Genomic DNA, 19033 nt, shown 5'->3' on the forward strand with positions numbered 1-19033 from the left:
TATGCATAGTAGTTTGTATCTGTTAATCCCATATTCCTAATTTATGTCCCCCCCTTCCCCTTTGGGAACCATAAATTTGTTTTCTATGTCTGTGAGTCTGTTTCTGTTTTGAATATAGACTTATTTGTATTATTTTTTGTATTCCGCCTGTGAGCGATATCATACAATATTCAGCTTTCCCTGACCTAGTGTGATATTCTCTAGATCCATCCATATTGTTGCAAATGGCAATATTTCAAAGAATGTATATGATTTGTATCATTTGCTCTATGATTTGTAATCTTAAGTGTGTGCATATATTGTCTATTATTTAATCAAGACACAGTAATAAATAATATTATTTCATGGAACCTAACATATACACTCTGACACAGAAAAAAAATACAAGTTATCACTAGTAAAATGAGTTTATTTTATATTAAAGTTTTCAAAAAACACATGTGTAAAATTATCCTCATACTGGGCCTAAAGATAGCTTTTACAAAGAGATTAAAACTTGCAAAACTGCTTTCTCTTAACTACTAAAGTACATAGATTTAAAAGGTGTTATAAGAGAAAATGTTAATTCATGGTCAATGTTTTAAGGGTTAATATACATTAAATTTGTAGGAAACTACTAGAAGATTAAATCTTAAAAACATTAAGAGAGTAAAAGTTGTACTTTCCTTTCAGAAAGCTTTATTAAGTGATGTTTACTAAGAAACATACACTACATACCACAATAACCTTTTCAAAATTTACCAAATTGCTTTGTAAATGAATCAACTTACACAGAAGAAAACATAGGAAATTGCTTTTCAGTACATATTAACTTCTTATTTTTACTGATAAAAGAAAATAAAAATAAAAATTTAGCCCATTCCAATTAAAAATACAAATTACTAATATTTAAGATAGTGTTGTATTATTTTTAATAACACAAAAGTTCAAACATTCCAGAGTACAAACTGTGTTATTCCAAAAGAAAAAAAAAGAAAGAAAAACTCTTATCTAACCAATGTTTACAGAAATTTGGAATATTTACATACCTTATAACACTGTAGAAATCTTTGGTGGTGACATATGGATTAAGTTCCCTGAAAATACTTTAACAATTTTATTCCATCAATCTGTATAGTCAAGTATTTAAAACTGGTAATGCTGGCAACATCATTCTCTATCCAAATCCACATACATATAGTGAAGTGTGTGGAGGGAATCTTATGCAGGGATTATATGGGTTTAAATAATTACTTAGCAATAAGGCTTATTTCTGGCTTATTTTTACACCAGAAAAAAAATACAGTAAACTAAAGAACAGATCAATTCTTCCTTCTAAACAAACCCTGGAAATAGTTAATATTTATGAACAAGTTGAATGACAATAAACTGAGACATCAGGTACGGTTTCTGGATAAACTTTAATAGCTACCAAAATAGTGCCCTAAAGGCTTGTGCAGCATCTAATGCCCATTCACCAAATGGTGGTGGTGGGATGCAAGGCACTGTGGTCTAGGGATAAACACACCTCTTTTATAAGCATTAGACTTAAAAGCAGAGAAACAAAAAAAATGACCTGTTCCACCTTCAAAGAAACAAAAACGTACAAGTTTATTATACAAAATTCAAATGAAAGCATGCTAAAACACACGGGAGAGAAAAGAAGCAAAATGTAAGAAATGAAAGGACAGACAGGAAATGATAGAACAGTAAAATGACATTGACTATATATAAGGTTATAACAAATATATCACAGGAAGCCTTGAGATATGACTAAATAGAAGGATTTGCATTGTCTCTTTGAAACTAGTGTTGCTCTTGGTTAAACGTTTTGACTCTAGAAGTACAGAGGGATAAATAATTCCTCCAATTTAGGACAGTATTTGTAAATTTACTGTGATTAAAGCATAGGCTTAATACTGAAATTAGACTTAAATAAAGTGGTGCAAATCAGCCCCCAAAAGTAATGTTTTTGATACAAAGTCACTTACATAACCTTGTTAGGCAATTTGAGATGACACTGCCCTTGTGTAGGAAAGGTAAGCATGGCACATGTAGCATTTACATTGGGAAGTCAAGTGTTCTTAGGCAATCTACGTTAAACTCTCTTCCAGAGTTTATAACCAGAAGTCATAGGAATTTTGAGTTAGTCAAGGTACTCATAGAATTAAACTTTGGGGGAAAATAAATTTAATGAAGTTTTACATGGTATTACTTACTGAGAATGTGAGATAATCTGGAAGACATGAGATAATCTGGAAGACATTTTAAGACTTGCGTGAAGAGAAATGTATGAATTATAGTAAGGTACTCCTGAGTAAACATTCTGTTCTTTACCAACACTCAAGAGTAGGTCCTGAATATACTCTCCCAGCTGGCTTCATTTCTTGAAAGGCAGAAAGGTCAAAGATTTCACAAATCTCTCTCATTGTTTTTTCTCTTTTGGGTAAACAGAATAATAAAGTAAATTATATGAAAGACTATAATCATACAGATTTTTATAATGATACAATTTTGATTACTGGTTACTAAAACCATCATCAGAAATATACTGCCTTGGGGTTCATAATGCATAGTTATCTATGCCACCTAAAAAGCTTCAAAATTTGGTAACTCAAAATCTCTTGGATTAAAAACATGGTATTTTTCTAAAATCTATTCTAATAACTTGTAATATGTAAGATCAACAACATTTGTATTTTGCATTGGCATGGATCTTCAGGAAATTATCTCAGCCAGAAATGAAATGATTCAAATGGGTAGAGTCAATGCCAGATTTATAAATCAGCAGCCCGTGTCAGTGCCAAGCTTGTGAATAGATTGGCTGTTGGTTAATTTCATGAATTAGAAGATTCTACCTGCTATACTGGTCTCTGATTCCATTTCACAAAAGTTACCATTTTTAAAAGCTGAAAATGAAACCACTGTTAACAAAAAAATGCTAAGTTCAGCTACAATGTAGAACTAAATATGGGAAGCTGGTAAATTTTAAAGAACTTATCTGTATGAAAGATATGAGGAAATAGTTGAAAATGAACAATGAGCTCTATTTTTTATCATTAAAATTAAATGAATATAACTAATGAAACCCACAGGAAAAGAGATGATATAATTCAAGGCATAAATTTGACAAGTCAGAATATGACAAATAACAGTCAAGACAGTGTTAATAAAACTTAAATGTATAGTTGTAAAATAAGTAAACAATTTTCAAGTGTGCAAAACTAGTCAGGAATGAAAGTGCTATGTAGATACCTGGTTTTCAAATAGTTTCTTGAAAACTTTCAGTTGATGGTGGAAAAACTAGAAAGTATTAACAAAGTAAAAATTTGAAGAGTATAGAAAACATATTTTATCTTATATTATACCCTTGTTCTATCACTGTTCGATCAGAGGCCTATTAAATACTATCCTCATGTGACAGTTACAACAGAAATGGAGGTTAACACAATACAAGATCACAAAGGCTGATGTCGCTTGAACCATCTTTCAAGTATACTGTGAATCTCTGTTTCACCTTATATCCCAGGCACTTAATGTTTTGAAGAATCTGACAACAGATAACACAATTTTCTTTTATTTCTGATATATCTATCTATTTTTGCATAACTACCTTTAGTAGTCAAGATTTGGAAGTAGTTGTTAAAGAAAAACTATTTAAATTGACAAAAGTAAACCCTATTACCACCACAATTTAAAGAACGGTTTTAATGGATAAATCCTGAATATATGATGTTAGAAAAACAAGTTGATGTATTAGCATAATTTGTCTTGTGATACTTGATGTGTACATGGCTAAAAATACACTTGTGGTCTCTTCTTTACTTTGTATTTTAGTGACCCATACCGCACCTGAAGAGAGAAATGTGTTATCATTATGAATCAGATTTTGAAATTAGATAGGACTTCATAATCATCATCATAGTAATAATTTTTAAACTTTTCTGACGTAAAGAATCAACTGTCCTCTAAATGTGTACTCAAAAGACAGCACTATCTATATATTTCAAAATGTAGTTGGTATTGTGTTACATATATGCACAGATTATTATCACTAGTGATAAATAAAAACATAAACTGTTATTATTTACACTTTTGTTTGGTACATGTCCATGAACACTGCCCACAATGATCTGAGGCCTTTACTGAAATCCTCCACTGCTTTCTGGGCACAAAGACAATATATTATTGCTAATAAACTTTTACTATTTAAACCCTATATAGAGTCGGTTTAAAACAAAACTATGTACTTGATACTGTTAGTTGCCTTCTTTATATATATGTGAGGGCTGGTACTGGGTACTCCCATCAATTGTCTGATTTTGCTACATGAGAATACTATTTTCCATTTATAGTGGAAGACTAGGAATTTATTATCATTTTCTAAATTGGCAGAGATCTTAATCCATCTAGCTGGAATAAATAATTTCAAATATAACCCGTGCTGTATCATTCCAATCCTTCATTTAGGGATCATTAATATCCTAAATGAGCATGTAGCAGGGAAATCTCTTAATACTAATCATTAGGAAAACAGCTCTACACTTGACTCACCTCTTTTCGGCCTTTCACAGTTTTCACAGATTTCATGCTTTGTGACCTTCGCAGCCCTTTGTGTGTTACCATCTCGTCATCTGAGTATGGCCCCTCGGCTTCTTCGTCTGTTTTCTCATCTCCGTCTCTCAGTGAAATTCCGTAACCTAGATGAGTTGTGAAAAGCAGCATGTTTTGGTAAAAGGATACCAGTCAGCACCGCCTCTTCACCCCGTCTGTCCACAGTTCTCTGCACTGTCTGCGTTTGCTTACTCCTTTCCTTTTTTTCATTTGGAATGAGTTTCCTGCCCTTCACCCCTTGCACTAGTCTAGATGAGGCTCATTTCTTCCAGGAAGTTTCCTCTGGCAATTCCTATTCTTACTATGCATTTTTCAGAATACTTAAAAATATTTTTTGAGTAGGTTAACAGTTATCTTGCTCAAAAATCAAAGAATATAAATAGATACATAGCGAAAAGTCTCTTCCTGCCCTTTCTCCTTTTTGTGAATTCTAAACTACCTACGCAATAATGTGTTTTGGTCTGTCATTTGTACCTTTGACTTTAATTAGGAACTTAGGGTCCTTTTGTCAAGACCAGACACAGTAGAGTGCACTTAAGGAGTCATATAAGACCCAAAGGGAATAGAACTTTGGGCAAGATAAACTCACTGGGGGCAGGTGATACAGAAGTTAAACCAACACTGTTGCAGCTGCTAAGATAAAATCCAGCCAGACAGGCTACAGTAATTAGAAACACCACAGGCTATGATGAGTGATGTTAGTTCAAAGAAAACAGCCAGCACCAGGAAGGTCAGTAAGAGATTGTGTGGGTGTGCTAACAGGATGCTATGTGTAGTGCCGAGGTCTTAACATTGACCAGCAGGCAAATAACCAGGCAGCCAGGCTGGTTATTGTCAGGAACTCTGAGAGCACCCTGAGAATGGGATTCAGGGACAAGAATACTCCCTCCCATTCCTGAAGCAGTGGTTCTCAAAGCTTATTAGAATTTCAATAAACTTGTGCTCATGCACAAACTTACCAGCACATATTAGAGTCACCTGGAGAACCCACTGATACACACATTGCTGGGCCTGGGGTTGGGCTGAGAAATTACATTCCTAACAAGTTCCTGGGTGATGCTTACGGTACTAGTTCGGGGCCTACACTTTGAGAACCACTGCTTGGATGGAGCAAGAGAGGGACCTAAATCTAAGGCAACTGGGGAGTAGTAAGTAGATTATAAAGGCAGGGGTGAGGAAATTCCTTAGTGGTCCAATGGTTAGGATTCTGGGCTTTCACTGCCAAGGGCCCAGGTTCCATCCCTGGTCAGAGAACTAAGACCCCATAAGCCACAGGATGAGGTCAAAAGAAAAGAAAAAAAAGGACAGGGGTGAGGTACAAGGCTCCATTATGTTTCAAATTCTACTTTAATAAAGCTAAGGAGCACAGCTACCTTCTTTGGATGGTATCAGGCTCAGGAGGGGGCAAAGATGGACTTCTTGCATGTGAAGAAAAGTACATTGAATAAATTGTTTATTCATCTGCTCTCACAGGACATGAATAACTTGAGCATCACCAAGCAAACCATGAAGAGTTGTGATTAAGCTTCCAGGTCTCCTAATAAGATAAACATCTTTAATTATATATTAAGAGCAGCCCCCCAGGCTCCTCTGTCCCTGGGATTCTCCAGGCAAGAATACTGGAGTGGGTTGCCATTTCCTTCTCTATAATTACATATTAAGGTAGTCCAATTTTACGCTGCCAGACCTCTAGTCTAGAAATCAGGAAGGATTTGGAAGCAGAATCAGTCATTACATAGGCCAAGATCCTTTGCTTTCCTGCAGCAGTTGGAGGAAGTGTGTGCTAGGCAGAAGTGATAGCACATGCAAAGGCCCTGGGTCATGGGGAAGCATAACTCTGTGGAAGAGCTGTAAGAAGGCCAGTGTGGCCAGGAGAGGAAGTAGAGTCAGTAGTCTTGGGAAAAAACCCCTGGTGCAGTATTAAGTAGAAAAAATGTAAATACAGAAACAAAGGAAGGAAAAAGAAAAACGAAACCATAGTATCTGTTGAAAGTGGGCTTTTAAGCGATTTTAAATGTCTTCACTTTTTCTTTCTTAAAAAAATTGCCAAATTTTTATTTAAAAAATTTTATTACTTCTTTATAAACCAGAAAAAAATTGTTTTAGATTGCCATTTCTAGATTTTTCTCTATGGCTGTTGCTTATATAATATTTCCAATCCCAATATAATAAAACTAAGGTAAAACACAGAATAAGGAATCAAGGAAAGAATCAGAAAGGAAACGACTGTGATCAAAAAGTTCTCTAAGGTAAAAGATGAGGCAAACATGGCCCTTGAGATTTTAATTACCTCTCATTTTATATGATTAGGAATTGGAATTCCACTCAAAATGATAATTATATTATATATATATTATTATTTCCTAATTTCAACTAAAAATAGTTTTCTAATTATTTTTTCAGGAAAAGTGATAGATTGATTCATTATTGCACAAGTTTTTAAAATAATTTTTAAATTTAAATTTATTTATTTTTGGCTGTGCTGGGTCTTCATTGCTTTCTCTAATTGCAGCAGAGAGGGCGCTAATCTCTAGTTGTGGTGCACGGGCTTCTCACTGCAGTGGCTTCTCTTGTTGTGGCACACGGGTTTACTTGACCCACGGCTTGTGGAATCTTCCCACAGCAAGGATCAAACCCATGTCCCCTGCACTGGCAGGCAGATTCTTAGCTAATGGACCACCAGGGAAGTCCCCACAAGTATTTTTAAAATACTACTATGTGTGAGGCAGTATACTAAGTTATGGGGGATACAATGTTAAAAAGACATAACTGTCCTTTTCTACCCTGAGAAATACACAGTCCAGTAGAGGCGACAGGGTCTACTGTAATGAATGCTATAAATAGAAGATAGGGACAAGGTGCCACGGGAGCACACAGCAGAGGAAAGTGGGTTGTGAGAGAAGACTTCTTGTAGGAGGTGGTTGCCAAGCTGAATTCTGAAAGGCTCGTGATTCTATACACCCAGCACAGGAAGCAGTAGGATGCCAAGGCTGGGGAGCTAATACACCACATGCTGCTGAGTTTGGACTTTATCAGAGAACAAAGGGGAGGGGGCATTGAAGCATTTTAAGCAGGAGGGTGACATGGTTAGGTTTTGGTTCTTTGTAAGAGTCTTCTTGTATTTTAGAGAATGAATCATAAGTGGATAAGGCTGGAAGCAGGGAGGTTACTGCAGTACAAGTCAGAAATGATGGAGTCCAAGGATTGAGCAGAAAGTAGCCAAGCTTGGGATTTGTTAGGAGGTGAAGTTGACCAGCTTAACTTAGCAAGTTATTAAGACTAAACTGCATCAAAAAGAAAGGAGTCAAATCAAATATCTTCACTAAAACATGTGTTTTCTATTCCACTTAAAAGCCTGAAAATACGCATTATGAAAATTCTGATGTGCATGGTGGAAATAGTATTAATCAGAGTTGTCCAAGAATTTTTAAGTCATTGGAAGAGAAGAAGACCGGAGATTATGAGAAAAGCCCAAATCTAGATGCCCTATCTGAACAGGAACACAGCGAGCTGGCTGAGCAGGTCTGCCAAGCCCAGGCAAGGTGAAGCTGGTGGGGTGCTGCTGGCAAACAAAGGTGATGCTAAGGTCAGCTGTTTTCCATTGTCGATCTACAATGGACAAGGTCCTCGGAATGGTGCTGTCCACGCACATTCCTGAGGGGCAGTGACTGAGAACCAAAGAACGAGAAGTGTGTGTTGCCAGGGGCCCTGAGGCCTGAGGCTGCAGCTGTTTGGCCAGCTTCAACCCAGTGCTCTGTTACCATTTTAGGAAACGAGCAAATGCTTATGCAGACTGACCAGGTTTTATTCATAGCTTGCACATCTTAGAATTGGTATATTTTAAGTCTCTCTTCCCTCCCACCCCTTTATAATATATAATAGCCAATACTGTTCCAGCACTTAGCAAAGACCAGGCATGTTTGAAGCAGTTTCCATGTATTAATATAAGTGCAGAATCATGGAAGGTCTGACTTGGGAGGAGGAAGCCTTAGCTCTCGTGCTGGAAGAAGCCCCAGATCCATGAGAGGAGAAACGAGTGAGCACCTTGCTACCTATTACTGTAAGAACTTGAGTGAGTCTCGCCTCTGTGGGCCTCAGTTTTCTTATCTGGTAAGGTGTTGAGGCAGGCGGAGATGAATAGGTTACTATTAATACATGAATGCCAACCCTGAGCCAGTAGAGCTGTCTGGGGTGCTGTGTTGAGTGCGATTCTGAGCTAGCACGGGAAGTGCTGCAATCCATTAGCAACGTCTGCCATGGGCACGAAGGGATGTCATCTTTGACTAAAGCATTTCTAAGGCCTCCTCCTGCTAAGTTGTTTAAAGTCCTTGTTCCAGCCCAAGTGTCTCACTAAGTGTAGTCTCTTTATAAGGTAAAAAGAGAGAGGATTAGATGAAGAACCTAGGATACTTCATTTCTGTCATTGAGTATGTGGTCTTTGACAAGTAATTTAATCTCCTTAGGTATCAGTTTATTCATCTACAAAATAAGGATAAAAATATTTAACCTGCATAGTCATCTTCAGGATTAAATAAATATATAAAGCATCGAAAACAAGACAAAACAACTCCCTTTATGTGCTGATATGTTGAAAATGAAGCACTTTTAACTAATATGAGAGCAGCAGCTTCCTTGCAGAAAAAATATTTCCACTTATGAGAATGTGGTGTTCTTTCTAAGGAAGTGAACATCATGTTCAAGGTGTCTATTTTCTTACAAAAAAGCATTTGGAGGTAGCTCTTTTTCCCATAGTGACAACATGTGAACTAGAATAACTTCATCAAAGCAAGACTTCTCTTGATCAGCCATCCTCAAACTGCTCAGAGCAAGCCATTTAGCTTTTAAGAGGGAACTACTTTTTCAAATAGTTGAATCTGCTTGTGTTCTGAGATTAATGTATTGACTGCGTGAACTAGTAAACAGACTTTGCAATGTAAATATAATTCCCACACTGAAAAACTTACCAACTTGCTTTCTTTCTTGAGGAATTTTAGAAGTAAATAAAATAGAAAAAAATTCATGATATAAGAAAATGAATACCTTAATTATTTTCTAAAGGAGAAGAAGAGTTATTTTATTTCTGATTTTAAGAGTAATGAGTTAATTTTTTAAAATATCACTAGAAGCCCACAACTCAGAGCTAAATGCTGTTAACATTTTCATAATACCTTTTCAGACTGTCTTCTACATACATAAATCTTAAAAATACATTTATATATATTAATCCACTTCATCCATCTGTCTATTGTGTCTCTATGGTACAGGATCATAACAAACACACTGTTTCATTGTTATTGTTTTTCTCTCTCAATCTGGATATGTTTTCATGTCAGTAAGTATCAATATAAACTGACATTATTATTTTTCACTGCTAATAGCCGCCCTTTTGCTTAACCATTCTCTTAGGGGTTTGGTGTGTTCCAATATTTGGTTACTATAAACATGAATAAAATGAACATTCATGTATCTTGGAACCTATGTTTTTGAACACTTGCCTGATTATTTCTTTATGACTATTCCTAGAAGTTTCTTGCTGACTTAGAGAATACATTTTGATAACTGTTACTAGACTGTCATCCAAAAAGATTGTTATACATTCAGTTCAGTTCAGTCACTCAGTCGTGTCCGACTCTTTGCAACCCCATGAATCGCAGCACACCAGGCCTCCCTGTCCATCACCAACTCCCGGAGTTTACTCAAACCCATGTCCATCGAGTCGGTGATGCCATCCAACCATCTCATCCTCTGTTGTCCCCTTCTCCTCCTGCCCCCAATCCCTCCCAGCATTAGGGTCTTTTCCAATGAGTCAACTCTTCACATGAGGTGGCCAAAGTACTGGAGTTCAGCTTCAACATCAGTCCTTCCATCGAACACCCAGGACTGATTGCCTTTAGGATGGACTGGTTGGATTTCCTTGCAGTCCAAGGGACTCTCAAGAGTCTTCTCCAACACCACAGTTTAAAAGCATCAATTCTTCAGCACGCAGCTTTCTTCACCGTCCAACTCTCACATCCTTACATGACCACTGGAAAAACCATAGCCTTGACTAGACGGGCCTTTGTTGGAAAAGTAATGTCTCTGCTTGTAAATATGCTATCCTTCCAAAGAGTAAGCATCTTTTAATTTCATGGCTGCAACCACCATCTGCAGTGATTTTGGAGCCCCCAAAAATAAAGTCTGACACTGTTTCCCCATCTATTTCCCATGAAGTGATGGGTCCAGATGCCATGATCTTAGTTTTCTGAACGTTGAGCTTTAAGCCAACTTTTTCACTCTCCTCTTTCACTTTCATCAAGAGGCTCTTTAGTTCTTCTCCACTCTCTGCCATAAGGGTGGTGTCATCTGCATTATCTGAGGTTATTGATATTTCTCTCAGCAGTCTTGATTCCAGCTTGTGTTTCTTCCAGCCCAGCATTTCTCATGGTGTACTCTGCATATAAGTTAAATAAGCAGGGTGACAATATTCAGCCTTGATGTACTCCTTTTCCTATTTGGAACCAGTCTGTTTTTCCATGTCCAGTTCTAACTGTTGCTTCCTGATCTGCATACAGGTTTCTCAAGAGACAGGTCAGATGGTCTGGTATTCCCATCTCTTTCAGAATTTTCCACAGTTTATGGTGATCCACACAGTCAAAGGCTTTGGCATAGTCAATAAAGCAGAAATAGATATTTTTCAGGAACTTTCTTGCTTTTTCGATGATCCAGCGGATGTTGGCAATTTGATCTCTGGTTCCTCTGCCTTTCCTAAAACCAGCTTGAACATCTGGAAGTTCACGGTTCACGTATTGCTGAAGCCTGGCTTGGAGAAATTTGAGCATTACTTTACTAGCGTGTGAGATGAGTGCAATTGTGTGGTAGTTTGAGCATTCTTTGGCATTGCCTTTCTTTGGGACTGGAATGAAAACTGACGTTTTCCAGTCCTGTGGCCACTGCTGAGTTTTCCAGATTTGCTGGCATATTGAGTGCAGCACTTTCACAGCATCATCTTTCAGGATTTGAAATAGCTCAACTGGAATTCCATCACCTCCACTAGCTTTGTTTGTAGTGATGCTTCCTAAGGCCCACTTGACTTCACATTCCAGGATGTCTGGCTCTAGGTGAGTGATCACACTATCGTGATTATCTGGGTCATGAAGATATTTTTTGTACAGTTCTTCTGTGTATTCTTGCCACCTCTTCTTAATATCTTCTGCTTCTGTTAGGTCCCTACCATTTCTGTCCTTTATCGAGCCCATCTTTGCATGAAATGTTCCCTTGGTATCTCTAATTTTCTTGAAGAGATCTCAAGTCTTTCCCATTCTGTTGTTTTCCTCTATTTCTTTGCATTGATCGCTGAGGAAGGCTTTCTTATCTCTCCTTGCTATTCTTTGGAACTCTGTATTCAGATGGGAATATCTTTCCTTTTCTCCTTTGCTTTTAGCTTCTCTTCTTTTCCCAGCTATTTGTAAGCCCTCCTCAGAGGCCATTTTGCTTCTTTGCATTTCTTTTCCATGGGGATGGTCTCGATCCCTGTCTCCTGTACAATGTCACAAACTTCTGTCCATAGTTCATCAGGCACTCTGTCTATCAGATCAAGTCCCTTAAATCTATTTGTCACTCCCACTGTATAATCATAAGGGATTTGATTTAGGTCATACCTGAATGGTCTAGTGGTTTTCCCTACTTTCTTCAATTTAAGTCTGAATTTGGCAATAAGAAGTTCATGGTCTGAGCTATAGTCTGTTCCCGGTCTTGTTTTTGCTGACTGTATAGAGCTTCTCCATCTTTGGCTGCAAAGAATATAATCAGTCTGATTTCGGTGTTGACCATCTGGTGATGTCCATGTGTAGAGTCTTCTCTTGTGTTGTTGGAAGAGGGTGTTTGCTATGATCAGTGCGTTCTCTTGGCAAAACTCTATTAGCCTTTGCCCTGCTTCATTCTGTACTCCAAGGCCAAATTTGCCTGTTACGCCAGGTGTTTCCTGACTTCCTACTTTTGCATTCCAGTCCCCTATAATGAAAAGGACATCTTTTTTGGGTGTTAGTTCTAGAAGGTCTTGTCGGTCTTCATAGAACCATTCAACTTTAGCTTCTTTGGCATTACTGGTCGGGGCATAGACTTGGATTACCGTGATATTGAATGGTTTGCCTTGGAAACGAACAGAGATCATTCTGTCGTTTTTGAGATTGCATCCAAGTACTGCCTTTCGGATTCTTTTGTTGACCATGATGGCTACTCCATTTCTTCTAAGGGATTCCTGCCCACAGTAGTAGATATAAGGGTCATCTGAGTTAAATTCATCCATTCCAGTCCATCTTAGTTCGCTGATTCCTAGAATGTCGACGTTCACTCTTGCCATCTCCTGTTTGACCACTTCCAATTTGCCTTGATTCATGGACCTAACATTCCAGGTTCCTATGCAATATTGCTCTTTACAGCATCGGACTTTGCTTCTACCATCAGTCACATCCACAGCTGGGTATTGTTTTTGCTTTGACTCCATCCTATTATTCTTTCTGGAGTTATTTCTCCACTGATCTCCAGTAGCATATTGGGCACCTACTGACCTGGGGAGTTCATCTTTCAGTGTCCTATCTTTTTGCCTTTTCATACTGTCCATGAGGTTCTCAAGGCAAGAGTACTGAAGTGGTTTGCCATTCTCTTCTCCAGTGGACCACATTCTGTCAGACCTCTCCACCATGACCCATCCATCTTGGGTGGCCCCATACGGCATGGCTTAGTTTCATTGAGTTATACATTAAACACTCATAAAAAGTGTATGAGAGTGTTTGTTTCCTAACTTTCTTGTTATTTTAATTCACAGTTTAAAATTTAACAGAAGAACTAATTAGCACCTTGTTATCTTAAAATATTTTAGTCACAGCATTTTAAATTTAATAGATGGATCCCATAAAAATGGTGTCATGGATTTTCAAATTTATAATCCTGTTTTCATTTAAATAATTGGAATATAGTTCTTAACCAATTTTAAGGTATAGTTATGAATCAACTACTGATAAAGGACACAGATTACTGGTCTAAATCAGCAAAATATATATAGCAGATCCCATATTCAAAGTCAGTACACCTAATTTGTTAAATGCCTATTAAGAAAATGCCTTATATTCAGAGCTACTTTTACATTATTAAAGTATTAAGGATGATGGTTCAAGGTTCAAAGTTTACTCATTCTTAAAGGCATTAGTACCTTACTCAATGGCCAGTACTTAATTATTACTTCTTAGATAACAGCCACCAATTTTTTTAAGTTATTCTAGGGAGAACTTAGAAGAAATTTCATTATTTTTTCTTTATAAGAAGGAACTGTTCTTTTCAAGTTGGTTTTAATTACAAAGAATGATTTTCAGTGTACTTCAAAAGGAAACTTCTACTTGGAAAAAAAAAAAAAGATCCAGTAGCCCTGTACTTTACGGACCTAATAAGACACTAATAAGAAATGTCCTGAAGATCTTAGTTCTCAGTTGAGCCTTGAACTATAATTTTCTTACATGGGAAAAAAAAAATGACTACAGAACCATGTCTTTTTGTTTGTGTACATGTTTCTAAGATCACAGTTTATTAAAGTTTTAGAACATATCAACTATGACATGCTTATAATTTATATTAGAACAAGTGGGTTTTTGGTCTACAATTCATAATTTCAAGACATTTTTCCATTGGAGTAATCTTATTTTCAAACTGCTCTTTTGTCACTGCTTAAAACTTTTCATCTTATGGTTCAATATCCTTATTTGTTCACAGCACTTACAGTAAAGAGGGTTTAAACTCTTTAGATGTCGCTACACAGTTTGAGTAACAAGAGTGGAGAGCACAGGTCAGGACTAGTGCTGGTCGTGGTAGATGACCACATCCACTGCGTCTAGAAATTCATGGCAGCACATGGGGCTATTGCTACTTTCTTAGTGGGATTCTCTCCAGAGTCAACAAAAGGCAAGCACTAGCCTTATTTAGAGAACAAAAACAAAAGCTTAAAGATAAATTTTAGTTCAGTTCAGTCGCTTAGTCGTGTCTGACTGTGACCCCATGGACTGCAGCACGCCAGGCTTCCCTGTCCATCACCAACTCCCAGAGCTTATTCAAACTCATGTCCATTGAGTCAGTGATGCCAAACTAAAGATAAATTTAGTTTACCCAAATTCAGACAGCTGGTACCCATCTTGACTCAAGATCCCAATTATGACAGAACAATACGTGAAAACAAAACAAGCACACCTGCTGCTTCACTGGAGCCTGGTTTACTTTTCTTTTTTGTTTCTGGGAGAGGTTGGTACGGTCTTTGTCCCACTGGCTCATCACCTTGAATAGCTGTTAGGTCATGCATACTGAAACTTCGCAAACGTTCAGTTATTGCTCCTTGGCTCTGTTTAACAGAGAAGCGATAGATCCAAGAAAAAAGGTGCATTTTAAAATACTTAATATGTTTGCATTTAACTTTCCCCCAACATTTTATCATGAAGCTGATTCATTTCATAATGAAACTTTCAGAGAAGTTGAAAGACTTCTACAGTGGATACCCATATACCATTTATATTTTGCTGTATCTGGTTTATCACTAATTTACCATCTATCCAACCATATCAATTTTTAATGCATTTCAAAGCAAGTTGTAGACATCTGTACATTTCACTCCCAAACATTTCTGCTTTAAATTTAACTTGAAAATGTAAAAAAAAAAAAAAAAGTATCATGAGCTTATCCTGACTATAAACATCATCCATAATATTGCTCTCTCCTAGAACTAGCACTTTGAGGCTTATATTTATGATTCAGAAGAATTTTTTTTAAAGTGAAAGAGATGCTGTTTCAAAGCTAAGTCAAGTTAGGAATGGTAATTAATGGCTCTACCTAGAACACCACAAAAAAAAATTTAAGAGCCAAAGAATCAGAGTATGAAACGATATTCAGTTAATGAATTCACCATCTGGCAAAGCGTATCTACTACTACACAATTTGACTTAAAGCCTTAACAATATGGTAGACACTAGGCACAAGTGGGTATTTAAAGTTAACTAAAATTGAGAGAAAGAAGAAATTCAGCTCCTTAATTGCACAAGCTACATTTCAAACACTGAATAGCCACATGTGGCTAGTGATAGTGCAGGTAGAGAGTATCTCCATCACTGCAGAATGTTCAATGCTTTTCATTATTGCACAGCTTTGAAAGGAACATTTCTGAACTTTTCAGACATAACTACATTTCCTCTCAAAGTATAAAGCTTTGTAAAGAGAAAAAAATAATTTCTAAATTTACCCATTTTGAAAATTTGCATAGCATACAGATGACTCATTTCTTATTTATAGATGGATTAAAAATATTCTTCTAAAGGTTTTTTTACACTTATTATTTCTTCTTCCCACACATGTGAATTTATGATTGCCTCTACTTATAAGGGTACTGTAGAAACTTATCCATAATGGTTCAGCTTTAAATTTCAAAGCCTAAGGCATTACAAACATCCCAATGTTACTGCTAATGTGTATTTTACATTGAAGAAAAATGTCTTGATTCATGAGTCTTGGATTAGCTACTCTTAGTGATATCCTATTATGTTAAACCTGAACACCATTTCCATACCCCACTTAAGCTTTGTAATTTCTACCATAGTCTTTGAATTATGAAAAAGCATAATTAAAGGGTCTAGTGAAAAGTGAAAGTGTTGTTGCTCAGTCGTGTCTAACTCTTTGCAACCATAGACTGTACCCTGCCAGGCTCCTCTGTCCATAGAATTCATCAGGCAAGAATACTGGAGTGGGTTGCCATTCCTTTCTCCAGGGGATCTTCCTGACCCAGGGATCGAACCAGGGTCTCCTGATTGTAGATGGATTCTTTACTGTCTGAGCCACCAAAAGGGTCTATATTCTCAATAAAAGTAGTTGGATTCCACATATCTTTAGACATTCTTGACAAGGTTTAACTTATTATATTTTTTATCAGACATCATTTATTTATTAAATAGAGGATGACAAAAGACTTCAGACACACACTAAAAGGAAGTGACCAGTGCTCGTCTGAAACAGGTGCCTTGTTTTTGCAGAAATGTCATTTTCTCTGTTCCGATTTTTGCAGTTCTGTGTCCTCTCAGCAATCCTTGACTTTTTTTGCCATCGCCAAACAGATGGTAATACACATCCATAATATCCTATATTCTTAACCCCCAAACTCTCCCACTCAAGAAAGAAATTACATCTCAGCATGCAAATAAGTCAAAGTGCTGTTGAATCGGTCTAGGTTTACATCATCCACAGACTTCAGTATCTTTAATGATTATCATCAACTAATTACTTAGGGTGTATCTCACAAAAGAACTCACACATTAATGTTAGTTCTGTGGCTGTGCTTTATATATTTTGCATTCGGGGCAAGATTTTAAGAAACTAGAAGAGAGGGACAAATCTTAGTCTTCTTCTGTTCTCTGGGCGTACCTGGTATGGGACTAATATTGAGTATGTAATAAGCAAACTATTCTTTTTAAGCCTTTTTTTTTCTTTTTTTTACTCATGACTGCTACAGAGTTCTCTATATATAGCAGCATGTTTGAATATAAACATTGGAGTTTACAGTGTTCAGTACTGGAGAGGTTCAGTACCAAACCACAAGTATGGTCATGGGTATCTACAGGGGTAGATCACCCCATTCACCAGGAGGTTGCTTCAGGTTTACATGAAAGGTGAGCAAGGACCAACACTGAGATGTGTCTGATCTATATACAGTCAGGATTTTAATGCAGCTCTTGAGTAATCAACCCCTAGCCCTGGTATTATCAATCCTCAAAAGAAAGGCCAGGCATCATATAGGGAAAAGCACCCTCCTTGAGGACTCACAGCACTTCAACAGCCATTATCACTTTGAAAAATCATTTCTTTTCACTGTATGTTTTCTAATGACCCCAGAATAGAAATAACATGGGGGGAAACTACTACACAACTGTGAACTTCAAAAACACTACATAAATTATAAGTATCCAATGTGACCACTTTAAAGGAGAGGTGTCAATATAAAATAACTGAATTTAAAGGCAGAGCTATTCCCTCTAATTTTTATATATTCTGCACAAAAAGTCCATTAATAAGGGAATTATGTTTGCAATAAAATGTTAGGAGGAAATGCCTCCCCTCCACCTCAGAATTCTAAATCATGCAAAATATGGGTGCAAGTGTGCAGTATGGTTACAGTTAGACAGGGATAAATATTAAAAAAATTAAAACAGTATAATGGTTAGGCAGATGAGTGATTTCCATTTTTTTCAAAAATTTCTTTATATTACAAAATTAGTCATAGATGGTATAGTGAAGTTTTTTTTTTTTAACTGGAGGATAATTGCTTTACAGTATGTTGATTTCTGCTGTACAACAATGTGAATCAGTTATAAGTATACATATATCCCCTCCCTCTTGAACCTCCCTCCCACCCCCCCCATCCCAGAAGTCATCACAGAGGGTATAATGAAGTTTTAACTGTTAACATAATACACCAAAAGAATTTCTGACCTATTTCTTCATCATCTTTCCAGTATCTAAATCCCTTACTCCCATCATTAAAAGAAAAACTGTTTCTACATTTTGAGGGCACAAGCAGGAAATTATAGCCACTTATCAAAAACAATACTAAAAGGTATTTATATTTTGTTTAAATTAATAATGCTTGATTTATTTTCTTGCATTTGGTTTATACACTATTAAGCTAAAAAGTATAAGAAAAATGAAGACAGGTTCTAGTCTGAGGAGGAAAATATGTGTGGAAACAGCAGTCTTAGTAAGTCGGAAGGGAGTTACTACCCACAAGGTAATTCTATATCCCGGCATTTAGATCCTATTCTCTACAGAATTGTGTATACACTGTGTCTGCAGTTTTTAGGGAACTGCCTTGTCCTTATAGATATTTAACACAATCTGATTAAGCCAAGAATGGAACTGACTGCATTTGCAGTCAGTGGTTTTCATGGTTTTAAGATTAAAGCAATATATATTTATTGAAGAATGTTTGTAACAGAGAAAAATGTAAAAGAGAAAGATGATCTGTAACCCATCACCCAAATTACCTGTACATATTTACATATCCTTTAAGCCTTTTCTGATTTACCATACTTTCAGAGCAGGGTTTCTTGACCTCAGCATTAGTGCTATTTTGGCCTAGATAATTTTTTGTGTGTTGGGAAGCCATTCTGTAAGCAGCATACTTGTCCTCTCCCTAAGATGCCAGTAGCAGCACCTCTGCCTCAGTTGTGACAACCCAAAATGCCTCCAGACATTACCAAAATTGCCCCTAGTTGAGAACCATCATTTTCGAGTATAAGGAGTTTTAGAAGTCAGTTTTTACCCCTTCATTTTACATGTAAGAACATGGATACTTGGAGAGATCAGTGCAGGTGACTGCCCTAAATCTCATGGCTAATTAGTAACAGAATCAGGGCTAAAAAATGCTGATAACTCAGCTTTCATT

The 19033-nt window shown here is 36.8% G+C and overlaps 1 protein-coding gene across 3 annotated transcripts in view; it reads right to left on the bottom strand.

The window, feature by feature from the left end:
• Nucleotides 1-391: 391 nt before the first annotated feature.
• Nucleotides 392-19033, bottom strand: part of REEP3 (receptor accessory protein 3) — a 101867-nt gene continuing 83225 nt past the window's right edge. For all 3 annotated transcript variants that reach the window (XM_081568986.1, XM_081568985.1, XM_081568988.1), the window contains exons 6-8: nt 14806-14953; nt 4534-4679; nt 392-3831 (exon numbers count right to left, since the gene is read on the bottom strand). In XM_081568986.1, coding sequence (XP_081425112.1) covers nt 3775-3831; nt 4534-4679; nt 14806-14953 — 351 coding nt within the window. In that variant the 3' untranslated portion in view covers nt 392-3774. The remainder of the gene's footprint in view (nt 3832-4533; nt 4680-14805; nt 14954-19033) is intronic.

Source organism: Giraffa tippelskirchi, chromosome 2 (genome assembly GCF_054371585.1).
Source record: "Giraffa tippelskirchi isolate mGirTip1 chromosome 2, T2T-mGirTip1v1.2.pri, whole genome shotgun sequence".
Taxonomy (NCBI): Eukaryota; Metazoa; Chordata; class Mammalia; order Artiodactyla; family Giraffidae; genus Giraffa; species Giraffa tippelskirchi.